This window comes from Barbus barbus (assembly GCF_936440315.1).
Source record: "Barbus barbus genome assembly, chromosome: 10".
In the NCBI taxonomy this organism is placed as follows: Eukaryota; Metazoa; Chordata; class Actinopteri; order Cypriniformes; family Cyprinidae; genus Barbus; species Barbus barbus.
In genome coordinates, this window is record NC_136738.1 from 17,418,169 (window position 1) to 17,439,073 (window position 20,905).

The 20,905-nt window shown below is 40.9% G+C and overlaps 1 protein-coding gene across 1 annotated transcript in view; it reads left to right on the plus strand.

Annotated features, from left to right (window-relative positions):
* The window catches only part of htr2aa (5-hydroxytryptamine (serotonin) receptor 2A-a), a gene marked incomplete at both ends in the record, with an annotated part of 32,186 nt that extends 15,762 nt beyond the window's left edge, over positions 1-16,424 (plus strand). Inside the window, 2 exons of the mRNA XM_079426998.1 lie at positions 10,727-10,927; positions 15,619-16,424. Of these exons, the coding sequence (XP_079283124.1) occupies positions 10,727-10,927; positions 15,619-16,424 (1,007 nt within the window). The remainder of the gene's footprint in view (positions 1-10,726; positions 10,928-15,618) is intronic.
* Positions 16,425-20,905: the final 4,481 nt, after the last annotated feature.

Here is a 20,905-nt window from a genome sequence, read left to right on the forward strand (position 1 = left end):
GATTAATTAGTCTGATAGATTCAGGGCTGCTTAACCAGGCAGAGGATGAGTTCAGGAAGGGTCAGGGAAAAGGGGTGAGCCAGTGGTATTGTAATTATCCTTCCACCGACACAAATGCACACGCAGACACACTCCTCATGATATTACAGCGAGATTCCTTCCTGCTTTAGGCAAATATCATTTTTTTTTTCTTTTTTGACATGGTGACACACAGTGACACATGTAATCATACCCTCAGTGGTCATTTTACTGGCATCCGGCTCAAATCAGTGCTTACATGAAATGCATTTCAAAACGTTCTGGCACTCTAGAGTCAAGTCTTTGCTAAAATTTCATTCAGCCTGATGAAATCTTGGTCTTGTGGTCAAAAGGCAAAGCTTTTACGGCGGCGGTGATGTGCGTTTGTGTGTGTGTGTTCTCATGTTTTCAGAGAGGCTGTATGGTTAAATTCTCTGTAATAGCATAAACAGCACTGCAAACACGTTCCGTAGACTGATTAGTTCCCTATTGATACTTCACTCGTACTGCGTTGCTAGACGCTATGGGGAAAAACTCCTTTTTCTCTGAGGACTGATGACTTTTTCAATCACGCAGTGTGACTGCGCAGCCATTGGTTCGTGCAGTGATATAAAAAAGAAACCAATGGCTCATCAGCGGTGCTGCACGAGCCTATGGCGGCAAAGCCCGCCAGAAGGGGCGGGGCCATCTGGCTATATAAGTGGGTGCTTCGCCATAGGAAATCAGATCAATTCTCCTTCAGCGATGACTTCTCTTTGCTGATCTCAGGACTCCAGACGCTCGCCTAAAACAGCAAATTTCTCTAATAGAGCCAGCAGCATTGTTGCAAATGCCACGCCGTCATTGCGCGTTGAGCAGAATCTATCTGCACGATGGCGATGGCCACTCAGAGTGCGTTTCCTGCTTGGGTAAACCTCACGCGGAAGCTGCTCTGACCGAGATGGAATGTTCACACTGCGTGAACATGAGTCTTGCCACTCTGCGGGCTCGGATCGTTTCTTTTTAGACAGCGACTCTGCCCCTCACGCCCTTCCGTTTTCTTCCTCCAGGGACCTGTGAGGAAAAAACAGCGGAGCAAAGGGACTAAGCGCTCATCGGCGAGCAAGCTCACGCCGGCTGAGATCCCACGTTCCTCGCCCCCGCAAAACAGAGAGGATTCTCCTGTTCTCTTCGAGCACGCAGACCAATGTCCCTCGGTTGGTGCGAGTAACGTGGTCTCGATCGGTGCTGTCGAGGACAGGCTATTAGACGACAGCATGTCTCTAATAACATCAGATGCAGAGGAGATGTTGGGCTCTACTGTAGACCCCGCCCCTTCGTCGTTGGCCGAGCCCAGCAAATCGAAGCCAGGGATGGATGCCGAACTGTTCCGCATCCTCTCTAAGGCAGTCGACGAGCTGGGCTTGGATTGGTCTGCGCCGGAGGAGCCCACCCGTAATCATCTGGATGAATGGTTCCTGGCGGGGCGCTGTACAGCCCCTCGTCAGTGAGCCTCTCCTTTTTTCCCGGAGGTCCATGACGAACTCACAAAGTCGTGCCGTGCTCCCTACTCGGCTCACCTCTGCCCTAATTCTTCCTCTGCTCTCTCTTCAGTGGATAGCACCGAAGAGAAGGGCTACGAGAAGATGCCCCACCTCGATGAGGCAGTGGCTGTGCACCTTTGCCCGCCCTCTGCTATTGGATGGAAAGCAAAGGTCGCTCACCCCTCCAAGCCCTGCAGGACGACTTCTGCCCTTGCTGGACGAACGTACTCCTCCATCGGGCAGGCCGTCTCATTCCATGGCACTTCATTCCATGGTGCTCCAGGTCTTTCAGGCCAAACTCCTCCAGACCATGGATGAGTCCGGACCTGATGCCGCGGCTTTCAAGGAGCTGTGCAGTGCTACTGACCTGGCTCTGAGGGCCACCAAGGCCACAGCACAGGCCATAGGGTGGTCAATGGCCAACCTAGTGGTATTAGAATTCCCAGAGGACTGGTTCTTTTCGCTGGATCTGAAAGACCCTTACTTTCACATCCAGATGGCCCCCCGTCATAGACGATTCTTAAGATTCGCCTTCGAGGGAGTGGCTTATCAATACACAGTCCTGCCTTTGGGCTGGCTCTGGCTCCCCGCACTTTTATGAAGTGCATAGACGTGGCCCTCTCCCCTCTGAGACAGATGGGAGTCCGTGTCCTGAATTACCTCGATGACTGGCTCATTCTAGCACAGTCGAAGGCCGAGCTAATAGCCTACAGGTCCCTCCTCCTCAGTCACTTGGAGCACCTGGGACTCAGGATCAATTTTGCCAAGAGCTTACTGTCCCCCAGCCAACGAACTTCGTTCCTGGGGACAGTTTTCGACTCAGCCCGCATGAGGGCGAAAGTCATGCCAGATCGTGCTCTGGCTATACAACAGCTCACGGCTTCCTTCAGAATTGGAGCCTCCTACCCACTCAAAGCGTTTCAAAGGATGTTGTGCCTTATGGCCTCTGCATCGCCAGTACTTCGGTTGGGCCTTCTCAGAATGAGACCCCTTCAGTACTGGCTGAAACCTCTAATTCCGTCCCATGCATGGCGTCATGGACGCATACGCATCAGGGTGGACCAGGCCTGCATGTCAGCCCTGGCCCCCTGGAAGGACCTACGGTGGTTCGAGCAGGGCGTGACAACAGGTTTGGTTTACAGAAGAAAGGTTGTCACAACAGATGCCTCCAACACAGGTTGGGGGGCTCTGTGCGATGGCAGACCGACCTTCGGCTCCTGGACGAACGCCGAAGTGCAGCTGCACATCAGCTGCCTCGAAATGACGGCAGTATGTCGAGCTCTTCAGATCTTCCTGCCAGTCCTGAAAGGACACCACGTGCTAGTCCATTCAGACAGCATGACAGTGGTGTCATACATAAATCGTCAGGGTGGGCTCACCTCGAAACGCCTTTTCGAGATGGTAAAGTGCCTCTTGGGCACATCTCAACCTGCGTTCATTGAGAGCAGTTCATGTGCCCGGCGTACTGAACCAAGGAGCAGATATGCTCTCTCGGAACAACGTCCCCTCAGAGGAGTGGATGCTCCACCCACAGACGGTTCAGAAAATCTGGCAGATCTTTGTCAGGGCAGAGGTCGACCTCTTCACCTCCAAAGACAACTCTCACTGCCAAACTTACTTTTGGAAGAGCGGGGACGCGTTGGCCCACGAATGGCCCAACCAACTACTGTATGCTTTTCCCCCGATCGCTCTGATTCCTCAATTAATCAGGCGAATCACAAGTGCTTCTGGTGGCCCCACTCTGGAAGAACCATCATTGGATCTCAGAGCTATCTCAGCTGCTAATAGTTTTCTCCGCCTGGTGTGAAGCCCACAGCGAGGAATTTACAAGATTTTCAAGAGCTGTTGGATAAGGGCCGCTCCCCTTCCACGCTCAAAGTCTATGTGGCAGCTATAGCAGCTTCTCACACTCCTATAGCCGACAGCTTCTCACACTCCTATAGCCGACAGTCAATGGGCCAAAACAGCCTGATTGTCCGTTTCCTGAAGGGTTCTAGGAGGCTCCATCCACCCCGACCCCTCACAGTCCCTACATGGGACCTGCCCACGGTCCTGAGAGCCCTCAAAGGTGCCCCCTTTGAGCCACTACAATCTGCAAGCTTAAAAACACTGTCGCTCAAGACCACTCTGCTGCTGGCGCTAGCATCGGTAGGTGCTAGCAGCAAGTAGGTGACTTGCAGGCTCTCTCTGTAAGCCCTGCCTGTCTTGAGTTTGGGCCTAACGACTTTAAGGTCGTTTTAAAGCCAAGACATGGTTATGTACCTAAGGCGCTCTACACTCCATTTAGGGCCCAGGTTATTACACTCTCTGCGCTCCCCCCTTCTGAGGAGGACCAGGAGTTTAACCTTCTCTGCCTGGTCAGGCCATTGAGAACTTACATCGAGCATTCCGCGCCCTTTAGGCAATCGGAAACAACTCTTTGTCTGCTTTGGCGGTCGCACCAAAGGGTCTCTGGTCACAAAGTAGAGGATATCTCGATGGTTAGTTGACGCTATTGCACTAGCATACTCCTCCCTGGGCCTCCAGAGCCCCATTGGAATGAGAGCCCATTCCACTAGAGGCGTGGCCTCTTCCTGGGCGTGGTCTAGTGGCGTGTCCATGGCAGACATTTGTGCGGCGGCCAGCTGGGCCTCGCCATCCACTTCTACCAGGTTCTATAACTTGGATGTTCCGGCCCTACAGGCCTGGGTTCTATCTGCTTAAGTGGCACATGCCTGTTTAAGTGGTCTATTTTCAGGCATTGCCTGATTCTTCAAGAACGCTCTTGGCCCTATTGCTAGTACTGAGGCTGTACTTATGACCGTTGGAACGATGATCTAGGCTGGGCTGACCTCTAGGAGTTCAGTCCTCTTGCCTCCTGCAGGATTCTTCCTGCTTATAATTGGTCCCGCTGAGCCAGTTTATATCGGTTGTTCCTCTTCATGGCATGGCGGGATTGTATTTGTTCCCCATAGTGTCTAGCAAGGCAGTACGAGTGAAGTATCGATAGGGAACGTACTCGGTTACTAACGTAATCTCGGTTCCCTGAGATACGGGAATGAGTACTGCGTGCCGTGCCATGCCATTCAGCTGCACGACTCAGGTTGTCGTTTCAGTCGAATTGGCCTGATTTCCTATGGTGAAGTGCCCGATTATATAGCCAGATGGCCCCGCCCCTTCTGGCGGGCTCTGGTGGGCTTTGCAGCACCGCTGATGAACCATTGGTTTGTTTTTATATCACTGCACGAACCAATGGCCGTGCAGTCACACTGCGTGATTGAAAAAGTCTTCAGTCCTCGGAGAAAAAGGAGTTTTTCCCCATAGCGTCTAGCGATACAGTACTCGTTCCCATATCTCAGGGAACCGAGGTTACGTTAGTAACCGAGTACGTTTTGCTTGGTTGTTTCGGTTCCCATGAACTTCCATTGTGTTTTTTGTCAATGGGAACAGAAAGAGTTTAGTTATCAACATTTTTCAGAATATGTTCTTTTGTGATCCACAAGTCAAACAGGTTTTGGATGACATGAGGGTGAATCTCTTTAATTTACTATATTTTAATAAAATTTTTAATAAATGAGGACATTCCCAAATGGAGGATTTGTCAGAATTAGCTCAGTTCTAGGTTCAGATTTGTCCCAAAAATATGACCCACACTCATACACACTTACTGATTTTTAAGGTGTCCTTCAACCTAATCAGGCTATTATCCTGCTTGGCCAGATAACATTTGGCTTTCCTCTGAGGCACAGGCACAAACACTATGGATTTGAGGGAATTTGTCAGGTTTTTGTTAGGTTTGAGTATTAAACGAGGGGTGATTATGCCGTCAGTATTTAGGGCGTCCCCTGAGTCTGTACCGATGAGCAACTCCAATTAGACAAACGGTCTGAAGGGTTTTAAATCAAGTCTCTGCCCTTCATTGTTTCTCTTTTCCTTTCAGTCACGAGCACAAACACACATGCATGTATCTCATAGACAGAACACGCACACGCGTTCACAGCCGTTTTGTATTAATGGATTATTAATTAGCCTCTTGTTTTGATGCGGCGTCTCTTGTTTGAGCTTTATTGAATAAAGCCACAGCTGGTAGAAGCCTCAGAGCAGAGAAATGGATGACGTTCTTCATCTCTCATAGTCTATTCATAAGCACCTCTTCTGCCTGCCAGTGATTGACCTTTTATTCTTTTATTTCTATATTTTCCTGTTTGTGCTTCTTTCATCAAGAATTTGATTTTTATTTGTGCCATGATGCATACCGCTACATCAAACAGTCCCCACATCTTAATATTCTCTAAAAAAGACCTTCATCTCTTCATATAAGCCCTGATCCTCTCTCTCTTTCAACTCATGCTGTAGGCAATTCCACGAAATGGGGTGTAAAATAGGCCTGAAACTCAATAAATAGTCATTTAAACCTTAACCTTCTGAAAAATTTTGATCAATGGGCTGAGAAGATCGATCTATATGACCATTATATAAACAGGTTTGATGTAATATCATAAATCTCATTAATACAATTTAATACTTCCTAAATACAGTTTAAAACTCTGATTTGTGTGGTTTTACATTTTTGGTAATTAAAATATACAAAATATTTAAAATTATTTTAAAACAATTAAATATTAAATAAAAATACTTTTACACTTTTTTACTGTTTAATATCAGTTCAAATTATGATTTTGAACAAACACTCTCATGTTGAATGTTCACATATTGGAATGCTTGGGAAAGATCACGTAGCCTAACAGAACAGCCTTCTGTCTGTGTCTTCATTTACTTACTCGTTTTCATCACCCTCGCTTTATTTCTCGAGCACTGACTCGTTAGTCTTGCGTAGCCAGACTTCAGACTGGCCGCTTTCATTGACCAAGGCCCGCCATCACATTTGTAAACACGACGGCTTTTTTCTTTCGTGAGGGGGTTGAGGAGCATCTTGCTGCAGCACACAAGATCCAGAGGGCATGGTTGGATCCATATCCAACTCCTCCCAACTTACATATACCTAAACCTACCCATCTCCAGCCCTTGATCCATAAACCCACTCATCTCCACCCCTAAACCTACCCATCTCCATCCCCTAGATGTGGATACAACCACGCTCCCTGGATCTTGTGGGCTACAGCAAGCCCTACTTGAGGGGGTTTGGCGCCACAACATCTTTGTTTCCTGGCGGACCGAAAAAATACATGACACTCGTGTCTCCCGGAAATCCAGTTTAATTCAACCAGTCAGATGACGACTTCGACATTCCTGAAGTGTTTCCAGAAAAGTGTGCCATATGCATCAGTCGTTTAGCCAACGTTCCATGGGCGTGACGTCTGAGGCTGAGACTACTGACTCGTTTGCTAAAGCTGGCCACACACTAGGCGATTTTAAAATCTTTTCAAATCGATTTTAAAATCATGGGAGCCCACAGACATAGAAGCAGTTTCAGGCGCTCTGTCTTGACCAGGAGCAGTTAAATAATCGTAATGACACCACACAATAGAGGATTTTTTGGACAAAAAATAATTTGCAACAAGCCTTGAATCTCGCACTACACCTCCCGATCGTTCGGGGGTGCTAATCGGGCTTAAAATCATGTTGAAACCTGTTGAATCGGGCAAACTGCCACTGACGTGAGCCCAACAAGAGCAGATGTGAGGAACACACCAAACAAACTAGCCCAACAGATGCTCACCGACGGCCCGATGTTGGCCGATGGCTGACCATCAGCTGGATGTGTCTCGGCCTTATCTGAACTCTGCTTTAAAAAAGCAAACCATATTCACAGAGAATAGGCTACTAGTATAGTTTCAGTCTGTGTACTGTCATATGGCTACTACGAAATATATTTATGTTTGAGCCGTTATGATGGCAGTCTGCATTTCATGTTCATAGTAAAACACATCTATCTTTAGCTAGTGTGTCACCCAGACATCTTTTTATACCTCAGTTGATAGTGAAGGCAGGAGAGTGTGGGAGCGTTTCAAAGCTAAAATAATGTAGTTTATCTCCTGTGCTGCTGCATGTATTTATCAAACCACAGACCGAACTTTAGCTGAAGCCCAAACTGATATTTTCTTCTGCAGAGAAATTCACAGAATCTGTTTTTGACTGTTGAATTGAACTGTAGGGAAACCACAGGTTTTCTGTCACTTTGAAAGAACACAGAAAGAACAACGCACACAGGGAAACTAAAGTAATACTGTGGCTCTGCTGAGATACAATCCAATATCAAACTTGAGTGAATTCTGATGAAGAGTGATGTTTCTAAAACTCAGGTGTTTGATCTTTGTTTTGGTGATTGATGGTCTTTATCATATTTTTGCACACAAGCTCTGTACATTCATTCATCCACAAATGACCGTTCTTCCCTTCACTTCCTTTCTCAGCATGCATCCCATTTCCTACAGCTCCTCCTCCTGTTATCCTCTCACCCATTTCGTTCTCTATATTTTTCAACCTCATTTCCTCTTCTCTTGAAAGACTATTTTCTTTGTGGCACTTCATTTGTGTTGGCTCTTTTGGCTTAGTCTTTGTGCTTAATTTCAGTCAAAAAAAAAAAAAGAATCTAGCAAAAGTGCTCCTTTCATAAGAAAGTGCAACTGCAATGGTAACTGCAAATTGCTGTAAATGTATAATTAATTCAATATTTCTTTCCTTCACAGTTTGTGTCTGTGTGTGTTCTGTAAAAATTGCCAGGAAGTATTAAGACTGAAATTTACAGTTTCACAGATGAGTCTTTGGTGGATGGTCATTTTCTGCCTGGCTGCCCAGAGCACACTGGCTTCAGTGTGCTTGGATGGATGGAATGCTGGATAGATAGACAGACAGACAGACAGACAGACAGGACAGGCTGACACAGTGGGTATACAGTTAGATAGATGGGTGTTTTGGCCAAAATATTATCACAATATTTTTTTCTATATCATACAATATCGATATTTACCATCACAATATTGATTTACTGTTATTGGGGAAGGAAATGCTTTCCACATGTTTGTTAGACCTTGAGAATAAATGTAAGCATAACTTTCTTTGTTTACAATTAAATTCCACAGAGTGAAATGCCTTTTAATTTAGGGCCCCATAAAATCATGAATTCTTTTTTTCCATTTCTGAATTCTGTGTTTCACGATTCAATACAAATTGATAAAAAATGGTGTCTAAATAAATGTAATTAATAAAACTTTGACAGTTTGATCACTCTTTAAAATGTAATCAATTTAAATTAATTTACAACAAAACTTTTTTTATTGTCAATCAGGATCAGGATTCACACATCGTCGCATCACGCACCTGCAGAGCTTCTGTGAACAAAGAAAAATAGAAATTCAATCTATAAAAGGGATAAAATAAATAGGACTACACAAAATATATTTCTCACATGTAGGCTATAAGCTATGCTCATTTTTGTGACACTCTTAACACATTTTATTTCTTAAAAATCTTTATCTTTATTTTATTAAACCCATCTGAACCCTCACACACACACAAACAACATTAGTTCTAGCACTGCTTGACATTTGAGCCATTCATCATTAAATGCTGTAAACCAAACAAAAGTTTGGAGCGTGCAGCCCCCAAACAAACATTTATGCACTTATGTGAAGGATATGGAAAACGTATAATTGTCGAATGAGAGAGGCTTGTGAGCCCAATGCCGTTTCAGTTTTGCTTGACATTTGTGTGCTGTTTATAATAAATGCCACTAGCCTATAGCGTGATTTTTTTTACATTATAGTTTAATATATAGTTTTATAGCTGTTTATTTTGTCATTCTTGTTCTGTAATATCGTTAAATGTAAAGGATTTGTTGTGGAGTGAATGGAACTAAATATGCTAAATCATGTTTTTGTTAATGTAATTGCTACAAGTTACAATGTTAACAGGTATTTTTGGAGTAAAAGCAATTTCTCTTTCATGAGGTTACTTGCACTTTTTGATTGGTTTTCGTTTCTCCATGTCGTAAACTCTAGGGGCAAGGCTTCTAAACCGGGATGTTTTTAGGGGCATGATATTCAAATGACGATTGTTTTCAGTCACCACATTTGTGACCCTGAACCACCAGTCATAAGGTTTTTTTTTTTTTTTGAGATTTATACATCATCTGAAAGCTGAATAAATACGTTTTCCATTGATGTATGGTTTGTTAGGATAGGACAATATTGCAATACACATTATTAATCAAATATTACGTTTTGATATATTTATGGTAGGAAATTTACTAAATATCTTCATGGAACATGATCTTTATTTAATATCCTAATGATTTTTGGCATATATAAAAAAATCGATGATTTTGACCCATACAATATATTGTTGGCTATTGCTACAAATATACACGTGCTACTTATGACTGGTTTTGTGGTCCAGAGTCACATTTATCAACATATGATCATTCATACGATGAGATTGGCAGCATATGAATGCACACGTGAACCCTGTCGTAAGTTGATTTGTGCGCACGGATCTGCGTTCGTTTCTGCATTAGACTGATAAATGAGGCACAGTGAGTATTTGATGGTAGTTTTTTTTTTTTTTTTTGGTGTTTTTGTTGTGTAATGCTGGTGAACTGAATCTCTGAGTAGCTCTGGAGTTGAAGTTAATGTGTTTAGGTCCTCATACATTGAGACAAAGACATTGACGAAGACATCAGATGAAACCGAGCCATTCATTCACACAGAGGCACACAGCACATACGGACTTATTAGCAACATGCACTGACTGGCTTCTGCCTCCTTTATTTCTGCTGTGTAACAGACTGTCAGATTTATCCATATCCAATGAAAATGCCCAGAGCTTATCATCATTATCAACATAAATTTTAATGCAATCTCGATATGATAATGTTTATCGCCCAGCCCTAATTGATGGATGGATGGAGTACTACACTCTTAAAATAAAAGAGGTTTTCACAACAATGCCACACAAGAACCATGATGGATGATGATGGATGTAATGTTGTAGAAATTAAACTGTTTTTCATCAGCGTGTCAAGTGAAAACACTGTCAGTGATTGTTAAGCTTTTGTGCTGTTCTCAAGAGCTCATCACACTCATGCCTTCCAGTGGAATCACTCAGTTGAGCTTAGTGAAATAAGCCCATTCAATTATCTCACAGGGTCCATTAGCATGTAATGGAGGAAAGTCAATACTTTTAAGGCTTTTGTTGTCAGTTTTATTCTTTGGGCCTGATCCTCTGAATGTCTGCCTCTTCTTCAGGTTACTCCTGGCCCCTCCCTGCATCACTGTGTCCCATGTGGATCTACTTGGATGTTCTCTTTTCCACTGCCTCCATCATGCACCTGTGCGCTATCTCCCTGGACCGTTATGTGGCCATCCGTAACCCCATCCGACACAATCGGTCAAACTCACGCTCCCGCGCCCGGGCCAAGATCACGGCCGTCTGGACCATCTCAGCAGGTACACCTGATGCCATCAACATGCAGGCATGACAGTGTGCTGTAGTGTGATGTGAAGCCATTATTATTAGACTGTTGTGAACAGAATGTCATGACTTTGATCTCTGTATACATTAGACAGTATCAACTGCTGACTCTGCTTTCAGAAAATCCTAGAAAATGTTCCTTGTTGGCTTGAGATGACCGTGGCTGTTCAGAGCCGCTACTAAAACGAAGAGGGTCTTTAAAACGTTTATGTGTACTTGAATCTGGATTGCTTTTGAGACTAGAGAAATCAGTGGCTAATAAACCTCCATGCCTTTTGTCATTCACCAGAGGAAAGGCAATTGAATACATGAGTGAGGGAGAGAGCTGGGTATCTGTAAATGAGAAGTAAAACTGCAGCAATATTCAGTTATATTATAGATTGGAGCTGAGAGGCAACAATGAGACCGGCAGTAGTGAGTGCAGCTTCATCAGTATCCTGCTGATTATGTCAATGGAGCACCACAAGGAAGAAATAATTGAGAAGAGAAAAAAAAATAGCATATTGGAAAGATAAAAAATAATGAATTTCACAGGTCTGGGTGATGTTGAATGTTGAAGTCCTGAATAATTCCAGCATGCACAATGTTATTCATCTCAAATCATGTGTTGTGTTTAATAGCATAATCTGGTGGAAATTACGTTTTAAACATTTGTGAAATAAAATGGTTCCATCTTTGCTAAGACTAATTTCATTTTGCGGATCGTAAAATACAAATCACTTTTTTTTACACTTTTCAAGCTTGCTCTCAATAAAAATATTGTTCACAAACTATATTTACCTTTATTTTTCTTGTTTTCCTTATATCATGTCTCATTTAATGTTGCCTTGGTAAACAATTACACACAATATTGATAAAATGTATGTACAAATGTCTAGAATATTTTTAAAAAAAGAGAGATATTTGTTTATTTATGAATAGACTTTACTATTGAAAGAAAAACTCTAAAGTAAGTAGCAATAATAATGAAAGCATTTAGTGATCTTCATATAAACGAATAAAAAGAAATCTATTAGTTTTAATGAAAATCAACCTCTGCTGTGCCTGAAGTTGAAGAAATGCCCAAGCTCTGCATTAAAATATCACTGATATTCTTCAAAATGACCTCAGACCAGCCCTAGTTCGAGCTGCATGCAGGACAGACAGAAAAGGATATTATGAGCAGAAAATGTAATAAAGTGAATGCCACGCCATTTACATCACAGTAATGCAAAAAGAAAAACAAAACAGTCTAATGAAATACATTTATAATGCAAAGCCAAAATAACTAAAGTCAATAGAGACCGATATAGAACTAAAATATCTGCACTAATAAAGTGGTTTAGCTGTAGCGGTACACTTTTGGATCCCAGAACTCCAGTCTCAAGCCTGTGTGAGCTTCAGGGTGGTCAAAGAGCTGAGAGCTAGTGCTGCTTTAAAGTGAAGAAGACTTTCAGATGGTAATTATGTGTCATTTGGGGATCAAAGTAGATCTACTAACAATTCGGAGATTAGGGCTCTTTGAGCATGAGTCAGATGCTTTTCAAAAAACAGCAAGTCTGGTTGTTAAGACTAAAAAGTGGTTTTCTAATTATCAGTTGAGAAGCTGCATAGCACTGAGATAGCATAAACATGCAGAATTAGCTAGTTTTTGTAGTGGAGCATTTGATAGGTGTTATTTTTCCTGCATTAAAGAATCCATTATTGATCCATCCATCCAAGTAATGCAAACAAAACAGATCAACTATATTCCCCTCTCAGTCTGCTTTAAGGCACGACATTTTAGACCAAACCATTGTTTTTTTCAAGCACTGGTCATTTGTGAGATGTTAGGCTGTTATTCCATAATAAGAAAAGTGGAACAAAAGCAGCCAAAATACACATTGTTAAAATACAAGTGTTTGTTTTATTACGCTTCATATATTTGTCTTTAGATTTCAATTACAATACATATTTTTTTACATTTTGTTACATTTCCTCAATTTTTTTTTTCTCATTCACTGAGCCAGAAAACTTCAGAGGTACTTGCAGCATACTTCGCAGTTCAATTGCTATCTATATTCTGAAGGCTTTTCTATATTCTATATCTATATTCTGAAGGTAAAGGAGTTTGTTCATATATAATTCACCTGATTTATATAACATCTTATTATTAAAACATGTTTTTTTCTTCTTCTTCTTCTGGCTGTTGACAGTATTTCTTGATTTAAAAAGATCCCTTCTGCAAAAACCTTAAACTGTAATATGTCAACAAAATGAAACAATTATTCTGAACCTTGGAAATATATGCCAATTAGTGCATATTTAATAAGATTATGTCTTATCTACATCTTAAAAATGACATTTCAGACAACTTGTAAAACAACTGTGATTAATCGACTGAGAATTATGGTGGCATCAGTTAGTCAGAATTTGTACCCGGTTTACCTCTGGTGTGTTGCTTTAAGTCAGTCAACATATAACTGAGGTGTTGTGAATAAATCCATTGTGGAGACGCAACCCTAGGCTGAGAGCTGTCAGTGGATTTGAGCAAAGCACCATCACAACTTACATTATAATGCTGCTTTTCTAACTTTCAACTCTGTTTACTCTGATCTCCAGGATAAGAAATGTGATGCCAGAGGAGGCTGATAGAGACTAAGATAAAGTAACCCCACACTAAACTAAGTTTTGAAGGAGAAAACTTACTGATATATATGTTTAATCTCCTCATATTTCTCTCATATTTTGACACACAACAACAGCCATTTTTTCCACTCTGCGGTCCTTATCACAATCATCCAAGGCCTGCAGTTATCCATAGATGCTCAGCCAATGCCAGACGCATTGTCCAGAGGCACAGGGTCCATCATGGCACCCCCCCCCCCCCCCACTCCACCCCATCCTTCCCAGCTCGGTTTCCCCCAACAAACCCCAGAGATCAGACACGATTTGCAGAGATTTACTGTTGCCATGGAGATGTCTTATCACCATGACAGTTTCACTGAAAGTTTGTCCTTGAGCGATACAAGCTTTCCATTTGCAAGATGCTAGCGGAAATGTGAAGTATATCATATACAACATTAAACAGGCTGAACTGAACGCTAATGGTCATAAATAGTTGTGTTGGTGAGGTAACGCCTCTAAACTATAGTTATAGGCAAGGAGAGAAACAAAGTCCCATCAATTACTGTGAAGTAACCCAAAGGCATGTGACAAAGACGGACATTTTTTGCTGCCTAAGCATAAGCAATGTGTCTGAGTAAGTCGAATAATATGAGCCTGTCCTTGAACAAGAGATCCATCAATCACAGGGTTCCCATTGAGCCGCCCAGCATGTTTTTCATAAATATACGCCACCTGCGCTCTCAGTTTGAAACCATTTAATGATTTGTAAATAAATGATGTGTTAGTGCTTGAAACAATTAATGGAAAGTGTTTACACATGATTACGAGCCAAGAGCTATTTGAAGATTATCATTATCATCGAAACAAGATGTGATGACTGGATATCAGACAGAACGTGTGCTGTTGAACTGATGTTTGTGTACAGCTGTGTTTGTGTGTGTTTTTCCTTGGAGATAAGAGATGGTTTATCGACTAATACATTTCTTAGATATCAGCATTAGTCAGCTGTTTACAATAAGTGATATTCCTTTATATGAGCAAACCTTTTCTAGTCCAAATGAATTGTATGGATTGTTATCTTCGAAATGTCATGTAACCCACACTTTTCCATCATTAATGAAAAAAAAAAAAAAAAAATTAAAGAACAGAATTAAATGTCAAATTTTCAAAGTATGTTAATGGAATTAAAAAGAAACAAATAAATTGTAAGTTGATGGCGCTATTATAGCAATTCTACTATTTATTATTAGGCTGCTAAATAACAATATTGGTGAGGTTGATTATGATGATGATGATGATTATTATTATTAATGGAAATGAATCACTTTTTTGGTTTTGTATACAAAAAAAATAATCAATTAAGAGGATCGTTTTCATCATTTACTGATAAAAATATCACACAGCAAAATAAAATAACTATGATGTTAGATTTTCTAAATGCTTTGCTGCCATTAAAAATAAAAATGGATGAATTGCATTTTAACATGTTATCTATGAATACAATATTATATATAACACAATTATAAAACCCATACTCTTTATTACCATAGTTTGTTAAACAACTGTACTATTTATTAGGGTTGTTAATAAATTGTAATATTGGTTTATTATTATCAATTATTATTATTAATCACTGTGAACCTTATTTTGATTGTGAACATAAATTCTCAATTAAGAGGGTATTCCTTTACCTCATTTAGTGATAAAAAAATATCACAGTGAAAAATTTATGTCAGATATTCTAACTGTATTAACACCATTAAAAAGAATAAAGAATTGCATGTTAATGTGTTATCTATTAAATCTGAATTATTTATAGCACTATATGAACTATTATTCATTAATGTCTACTTGTGCAAATGGACTGCATGCGTAAAGGACACATAGAACAGCTGCATGTGTCATAGACAAACTGCAGGTCACACAACTTTGCTGCTTTTTTGTTTTGTGTGAAATAAGCAACTGTCATCATTTCTCCACTGTTGTTGGGTTTCTTTGCCACCTTGTTTTTTGGTCTGTCACAATTTCTGCCAACTAAACTAAACCACAAATACACTTTCTTCCCCCTGTCTTTCTGCAGGCATCTCCATGCCAATCCCAGTGCTGGGTCTACGCGATCACACCAAAGTTTTCAAGGATGGCAGCTGCCTATTGACTGACAACTCTTTCGTGTTGATTGGGTCCTTTGTGGCCTTCTTTGTGCCATTGACCATTATGGTGGTGACCTACTTCCTGACTATCAGCGCTCTGCAGAGTGAAGCAACTCTCTGCCTTGACCAACTGGTGCCCAGGCCCAAATGGAGTGCAGGATTCACTCTCAACTTCCTACCCGGACCCTCATTCTCGCCCTCAGAGAAAAACCTGTTCTTGCGGCGCTCGTTGAGCCGTGAGGCGGGGGCAGAGTCGGGGGTTGTGACGCCACCTTTCGGACGGCACACTGTGCAGTCCATCAGCAATGAGCAAAAAGCCTCCAAAGTTCTGGGTGTGGTTTTCTTCCTGTTCGTGGTCATGTGGTGTCCTTTTTTCATCACTAATGTTTTAGCGGTGGTTTGCGAGCCAGCGACGTGTGATGCCAACGTAATGAACGGACTGTTGAATGTGTTTGTGTGGGTCGGTTACCTTTCCTCTGCCGTTAACCCACTGGTTTACACGCTCTTCAACAAGACTTACCGCTCAGCCTTCGCCAGATACATCCGATGCCAGTTCCATGAGGAGAAGAAACCGCTACAACTAATTCTGGTCAACACCATTCCACCAATGGCCTATCAGTCCACACACCTGCCGCTCACTGGATCAATAGGCAATGGGGATTTCTCTCTGCCTCTTCCCAATAAAGACCACCATCTGTCCAAAAGCAGCAAAAATGAGAGTGTCAGCTGCTTGTGAATTCACTTGGTGAACTCACAAAATGCCAGCCGTAACCCTGGATTTTATTCTGGGTTTCATGTTTGGCATTCTCTCCATTTTACCTCTACAGAAATCAGCTCCGATTGGACTAAAGTATTCGTTTTCAAAGCCCGACTGCATCTGTGAATGAACGGCTTCACAGTCCATGACTTCATCACAGGGTACTGATACATCAAAAGACCTTCATCTGATCGGGATCTGTCCTGACCATAAATGTCAGTTGAATCAATGGGATAAAGCTTCTCTGGTTATAAAAATTGTATATAAGTGTTAAGTCAAAGTTTTGGTTTGATGTCAAGACTTTTTTTTTTTTTTATGTAGCACTTTATATGCCAGAGAGTGAAGTATAAATTCATGGGAGATCAGCAGTATTTTGTTTACAGCGTCTGGTTTTTGAAAACGAGTGTGGATAAAAGTTGTGATGTGACTAGTTTTTGTACTGCGTCAAATGATTGAGATGTTGTAGCCTCAAGCTGACTTGTGTGCTGCTGGTTTATCATTTTAACAAACATTTGTATTCACTGAATCCAGACAGAAGCTCTCCTGAAGGACAAGAGACTGGTTTTTGGACCTTACCTTTATTAAAAGTATGAAACAAACAGTGTCTGCGGTCAACAAAAAAGTATTTAATTTATTTAATTATTAGAAGTGGCTTTTTAAATTATTCCTATTTTAGGATGAGAACTAAAAAAAAAAACCTATAGAAGCCTGTTTCCACTTCAGAGTAAAAAATAAAAGAGGTAAATACAAAGCTACAAAATGAGATACACTAGCCTACCGTTGGGGTGACTAATATAAAAAAAAAAAAAAAAAAAAAAGATCTTATGATCACAAGGGCTGCATTTACTTGATCAAAAATACAGTAAAAATAGTAATATTGTGAAATATTGTTATAGTTTAAAATAACTATTTTATATCGTAATGTATTTTAAAATGTAATTTTTTCCTGTGGTGGCAGAGCTCAAATTTCAGCATCCATTATTGTAGCCTTCAGTGGCACATGATCCTTTAGAAACTAATATACTGATTAGGTGATCAAGAAATAATTATTTTTATTATCAATGTTGAAACAGTTGCTGCGTAATACTGTTGTTGAAACTGTTAATTTTTTCAGTGTTCTTTGATGAATAGAAAGTTCAAAAAACAGCATTTGAAATATAAATCTTTGGTAACATGCTAAATGTCGCTTTTGGTCTATTTAATGCATCCTTGATGAATAAAAGTATTGATTTCTTTAAAAAACAAATGTGCAGTGCATAAAGTATGTATGGTACTGTATAAATCCACCGTTGTTACAAAATTACATTGTGAGAAATAATGACACAATTACTTATTTTTACTTTGAGGTGGAAATGGGCTTCCATAGAAACCTTCTCAAATAAATCTTTTGAAAAGGCAACAATCCAGATTAGAGTATTTTCTGGTGGTAAACATCAGCTATTTTGGTCTACCAGCAGGACTAGCCCCAAACTACAGGAAACCAGCATAAACCAGCCTGGCGCAGCATGAAAAGTCTAAGCTTTTCATTTTAAAAGGGAACCAAGTATCCGCTTTTCACCCTGTCATTTGGACCTATCAAAAACTATTTCTGAGACCTTTTCGAGTTGCACATTTTGTTCAGATAGTGGCAGTATTCAAACCCAACACTTACATTTGTCAGATTTGAAGTTCTTTGAAAACATGTTTTTAAGAACACCTGTAAGTTTTTGGTTTTGAAAATGTACCTCTGGATTCAGGGTTCTATGGCAACACGAGGGGTTCAGATCTCAGCACCTTGTGAAAACCTCTGATCTGTTTTCTGATTCTATTTCCAGTGTCTGAATTGACAGCGGTGTTGTTGTTGTTGTTTTATGGTGATGGTCATAAACTTGTTTTCCAGACATTGAATCTCTGTTTCATCTTTGATAATTGGCTAATAAGTGGATAATTAGCCAGGTATATATGTGTATAGGTGCAGTATTTAGCTTCCATCATTCCAGTATATCAAAGATATGTAACCCTGGACCACAAAACCTGTCTTAACATCTGAAAGCTGAATAAATAATCTTTCCATTGATGTATGGTTTGTTAGGATCAGACAATATTTGGCCGAGATACAACTATTTGAAAATCTGGAATCTGAGGGTGCAAAAAAATCTGAATATTGAGAAAATCGCCTTTAAATTTGTCCAAATTAAGTTCTTAGCAATGCATATTACTGATCAAAAATACGTTTTGATATATTTATGGTAAGAAATTTACAAAATATCTTCATGGAACATGATCTTTACTTAATATCCTAATGATTTTTGGCATAAAAGAAAAATCGATAATTTTGACCCATACAATGTATTTTTGGCTATTGCTACAAATATACCCCAGCGACTTAAGACTGGTTTTGTGGTCCAGGGTCACATATATTAAGCAGCCTGACAGCCAGAGCTGTAGATAAACATTTGTAACTCAATGTTCCAGAGAACATTGTTTTTCTAGGGTTTTCTGCCAGCCTCTGTATTTATAAATTCCACCGCTTGACCTGAATGGTCATAATTTGGCTCTGTTATGGCTGGCCATGACAGTAAGAGCATGAAGTTACATTAAGACACACTGCACATGAATAACTCAATAAAAGAATGTAGAAGCTGCACATTTTAAATGAATGTGTGGCAAAAAAATTCAGAGGACAATGGGAGCTGTTCAGTATTTACTCCATAAAACCATGGTAGATAAACATATGACTCGAAAAAAACAAACAAACAAAAAAATACTATTCTACAACCCCATAGAAAAATCCTGAGAGAACACATTGTGAATTAGCCTTCCGGTTAGACAGAGTGAAACAGCTTGTACTGTCCTTTCAACATAACTATCCTGTACTTCTGACAGTGAAAACAAAATAGTGAGAGCTGAATATGTCCCAGAGATTTCATTAAACGTCACAAAAGCATCAAAGTGAAGAGCGCAGACTCGATCACTGCAATTATTCACTAGATTTTGGACATTCCATGGAGCTCACAGAAGTGGACACAGAAAGTATTTCCATTATGCTGGGTCTCCCCTGAGTCACTACAAGAAATCATGAATATGAATGAATTTTTGTACACTGTAAAACAATCTGTTGTGAGAAAAAGTCATGTTCCATCAGCCGCAGGGTGATTTGCCAATTACCCGCAGGCTCAGACCAGCTGCCTGAATCACCACAATATGTTTGCAGTTGTGTGAGAAACTGTGTGAGGAAAAATGGTACATAAACAAATACATGGAAACAAATGTTATGAATTTAAATTTCTACAATACTGATTTGTTCAGTATTGTAGATAGCCTAGCTTCTTGCAATATAGAAATATGAATTTAATAATGCTTGAGTAAAATTTGAAATAAATAAATAGTTATACTTGTTAGTTAAACCTGCAGTCTGTAACTTTTTTTAGTTATTATCCAAAATCAATTTCTGGGCAAGTACACAACTAGCCAGTGTTCAAAACTATCTCCTTACCTTAGCCTGATTCACAACGGCCAGAGATGGGTATGAATTAAATTTACTTAAGTAAATTTCTGGAAAGAAATGTATTTTTAAGAGTAGATTTAAAGATGGTTACTTTTTTACCTTTCGAGTACATTTCTAACGAAAAAAAACAGTACTTTTACTTCACTACAGTGGGTGGCGTTTTCTCGTAATTTTTTTTTTACAATTTGTATGCATGTTGAGGAGAAACACAGTTTATTCTAAGCGCCCAAGTCTCTTTTATCTGGGGCATGAACAATGCCCCATTTGTGAATTAATCACTTTTTTGAGTCGATTCTGTTCAAGGCCTTGAACAAACAACCCAGCAAAATGTTGAGTAATGCATATAACTGCTGTTCCCATTCAGTCGGTTCACTCAGTACAACACATCACTATGGGATATCACGCTCTTGCGCCATCTGCTGAAGGCACCTATATTCACGCCTGAAAGGCCAATGAGCATGACGACATGGGCAGGGGTGCCTGCCCACAGCATATAAATGCGGCCGTATGCATCATTCCCTTTGTTCAGTCCACCTCTTCACCGAGCCACCGACTGCACGGGGCCCAGAGGTGTTGTGCCTCGTTTCCCTCATTCTGGGAACAGCAGTTATATACATAACTCAACGTTCCCATTCAGTCGGTTCACTCGGTACAACACATGACTACGGGACATATATTCACGCCCCGCAAAGTCGCCGAACTAAACATAAGGGACTAGCGCCGCCACATACCCCATGCCTTTTACAGGAGCGACGGGCCTTGGCTTGCAACCCCTGCGGTGAGCACGGACCGAGCCACTGTTGCCGCAGTGACATCCAGTCGGTAAAACCGAACAAACGTGTGAGAGGTTTGACAGAGCGGGCAGCTCAAATGAGATCGCACTATATGCCCCTGACAAGACTATAGGTGTATATGCTGCGTTTGAATGCAACACCACTCTCGACCCATCCAACACAAACTGGATGCAAGTGGG